The sequence below is a fragment of the Vombatus ursinus genome, unplaced genomic scaffold, assembly GCF_900497805.2.
Source record: "Vombatus ursinus unplaced genomic scaffold, bare-nosed wombat genome assembly UNPS02014818.1, whole genome shotgun sequence".
Taxonomy (NCBI): domain Eukaryota; kingdom Metazoa; phylum Chordata; class Mammalia; order Diprotodontia; family Vombatidae; genus Vombatus; species Vombatus ursinus.
The window spans coordinates 71,009,810-71,013,270 of NW_020954596.1; the positions used below are offsets into that span (position 1 = coordinate 71,009,810).

The 3,461-nt window shown below is 33.6% G+C and overlaps 1 protein-coding gene across 1 annotated transcript in view; it reads right to left on the reverse strand.

The window, feature by feature from the left end:
- EPHA5 (EPH receptor A5) overlaps window positions 1–3,461 on the reverse strand; it is a 458,275-nt gene that overhangs the window by 39,543 nt on the left and 415,271 nt on the right. Inside the window, exons 11-12 of the mRNA XM_027836299.1 lie at window positions 2,787–2,912; window positions 1,493–1,678 (exon numbers count right to left, since the gene is read on the reverse strand). Of these exons, the coding sequence (XP_027692100.1) occupies window positions 1,493–1,678; window positions 2,787–2,912 (312 nt within the window). The remainder of the gene's footprint in view (window positions 1–1,492; window positions 1,679–2,786; window positions 2,913–3,461) is intronic.

Genomic DNA, 3,461 nt, shown 5'->3' on the forward strand with positions numbered 1-3,461 from the left:
CTCTTTTGTTTTGTTTTCTTTCTTGTGGTTCCTCCTATTGGTTCTAAAGCTCTTGGAAGTGATTGTTGAAAATTAAAAATAATTAATTTTTAAAAATAAAAAAATAAAAAGTACAATGAGGGGCTTTTACCAGATGACTTCAAAGATCTCTTCCAGATCTGTCTATGATCTTATCATGACAGCATGTGGACAAATCTAGAATTCTCTAGTGCACCTAAGACTTTTTTGCTAAAGTAAATTCTAATGTGTGGCCTATAGAAACATAGAATCTTATATGGTTGTGCTCCAGAGAAACTTTGATGGAATCACTGGACTAATTGCTTGAGGTGGTATTATAATACCACTTGGTATAAAACTTACATATTATGTTAATAGCTTGTACTTTAATAGCCTAATAGTTTAATAACTTAATAGTTAATAGCTTAGTACTTTAGGTTTTGGAAAGCACTTTACAAATATTATCTCATTTGACTCTCACAACTACCTTTGGATGTAGGTAGTAGTATTATTATTATCCTCATTTACATATGAGGACACTGAGGTAGACAGAGCAACTTATCCAGCCTGACACAGCTCGTAAGTATGCGAGGCAGAATTTGAAATCAGCTCTTTCTGATTCTAGGATCAGTGCTCTATCCATGGTGCCATTTACCTTTCATATTCCCCTCTGGTTAATTAATATTAAAGGGTTACTTCTGGATTCCTGCAGGCTTAGGGATGTCTAATGGTAGCTGATGTGGATTGCTACATCTGCTATTAAATACCTCAGAAATGAGCTAGGATACCAAATAAGTACACATGTGGAATGTCCCAGAGCCTCAGAAGTTTCAAAATAGATGGGAAGCATTGGATATCATTTTTGTAGTCTGAAGACTACAAAAAAGTCTGAGTCAAAATTGAACAGGTTGCTACTGATTTAAGGGAAATAATGAAGCCTGAGGGACATTTGTCACTGGGACATTTTCAGTCTTTTGAGGACGTTGCTTTCCATGGAGGTATTAAAATACCTCAATGGAGAAAATGAAAGAAAGAAATACAACTGACTATAAAAGGTTGCTTAAGGGTGGCATGGCACCTGTGGATATGCCATTCATATTAGAACCATGTCCCTATCCTTTGAGGATTGTGTTTCATTAGGATAAAGGGACATGGGAGTAGGACAAAGATAACATTAACACTATTGCTGCTTCTTAGCATTAGCTGATTAATATTTCTGTGAGGTTAGGTTATTATTAAATTTGCTCATTCTCACAATAGCCTTTAAAAATTCACCTTTACTTAAAAGCACAGCTTATATACAGATAAGCTCAAATTGCCCAGGAATCTTTTAAAACAGGAACACATCATTTCAAAGTTACTTAGCATTAGATAATATTAATGTCATCTAGACCTGTTTTCCTTCTGTACTAAAAGCCACAACCTACCAGATAAAGTGAAAGAATATTGGAGTTTAGTGTTCAAAGAACACAATCACATAGAAGTTGATACATACTTTTGGTCACAACGCCTTCCAAATGGATGATGTTGGGATGATCAAACTGCCCCATGATACTTGCTTCCCCGAGGAAATCTCTCCGTTGTTTCTCAGTATAACCCACTTTAAGAGTTTTGATAGCCACAGGAAATTCTCTTTTTCCTGGTAATTTTAGACGTCCACTGCAGACTTCACCAAATTCACCTGGTAGTGAAGATGAAGCAGATGGGAAAGCTTTCATTTTAAGTCAAGTGGTTCAAATTAGGGCCAGTTGACCAAGAGACAATTAAAATTTTTGTATTTTATTTTTAGCTATGTGATTCAGAGATCCCTTCCAATTCTAGATCTATGAACCTATAATCCTAGTTTCTAATTCCTCTAGTAAAAGCCTCTTCTGATGCTTCATCATGGCCTATAACTGACTGAGGTTATTTTTTTTTAAGTTGCCATTCAGTGAAAATGAAACTCATACTTATCTGGACATTTTCCAAAATACTGGTTCAGTAATGGACTGTGTGTTTCAACTTTGCTTGATTAAAATGGTATAGGCTTCTTATTAGTAGACTAGCAACCAAGTTTGTGGACTTTTAAAAAAATACTTAAGCAGTTATTTGTGTATAAATACCCACAAAAACAAAGATTTTTAATATATTATTCAAGTACACCCATACGATGCTGGATCTTACTGAATACAGATTTTCAATTCTTGAACCAGAAAAGACAATTATGTATGCTCATAGGGAGAAACATATGCAGATGAAGAAATTCAGAGAAAATAATAAAATGTAAAAGCCATAGCTTTTTTTACTCTTACAACCCAGCTAACCTGGATCAAAACTATTAACAAAAAAAAATAATTTTGAACTAGTAGATTTCCCTTCACCTGCCTTTTCTTCCTTTATTCAAGTGGTGGTGATAGAGATTAGTGAAATGATTCAAAGCCTATAGAATAAGAGAGAATGAAAAAAATGAAGAGCAGCAACAACAAAAGTTGTTGACAAATGAGAAAATCACAAGTTGGCATTACGTGGCTAAGATATACAAATCCATGCTATTGCAAAAATGGAGTCATGTAGTTTTCTGTTCATTGTTTAATCCAAGAGATTGATATATGTTCATTTACATGAGTTATGTCATCAGGCAATAGAAAACAAGTAGCTTTGAAAATTTGGTCTCTTACTTTACATTTGTGAGAATTAAATTTCACATATTAAAAACAATTTATGTGTGCTAATGCACTGATGAACACAACATTTAGGCATTAATTTATAAATATAAGACAAGATTTTATACTTAAATGGTGTTATCATACCTGCTCCAATAACTCTTTCAATGGTAATGCATGGAGCTTCTATTTCCTTGGCAAATTCATGGACAGCCTGATTAGGGTCCTCATAGGTATGTGGATCAATATAAGTTCTTACTCCTGGAAGTTTAACTGTAAAAATAAATCAGTATTAAAATAGAAATGATACTGATAGATAAGAAGGATTCCAAATTTCATTAATAGATTACTATCCTTAATTCCCAAGTAGCCAAAAACCGGTCTTGTCAGTAATTTAAAAAAATAGTACTGCCATGGCACAAGTTCTATTTTTAGGATCAAATATTTTTTAAAATAGTTTATTAGACTGTGTGAGTGTGTATATGTTTGTATGTATGCATATACGTGTGTGCAGGTATATACATATATACATACATACATATATACACATACATATGAAATTGCCTTCCTTCTCCTTTTTCTTCTTCATTATCATCATCATCATCACCACTATTATCTTCTTCTTTTTCTCCTCTTCCTCCCTCTCTTCTCTTCTATCTTTCTACCTATCTTTTTTTCCTTTCTTAATCACATCAGACTCTAAGAAGTTAAAGAATTCAACAGGGTCACTTTGTCAGCACTTGTTAGAGATTAGTTCTAGGTCTTCCTGATTAAGCCAAACTCTATAAAATGATTTATGTACACACACACACACACACACAC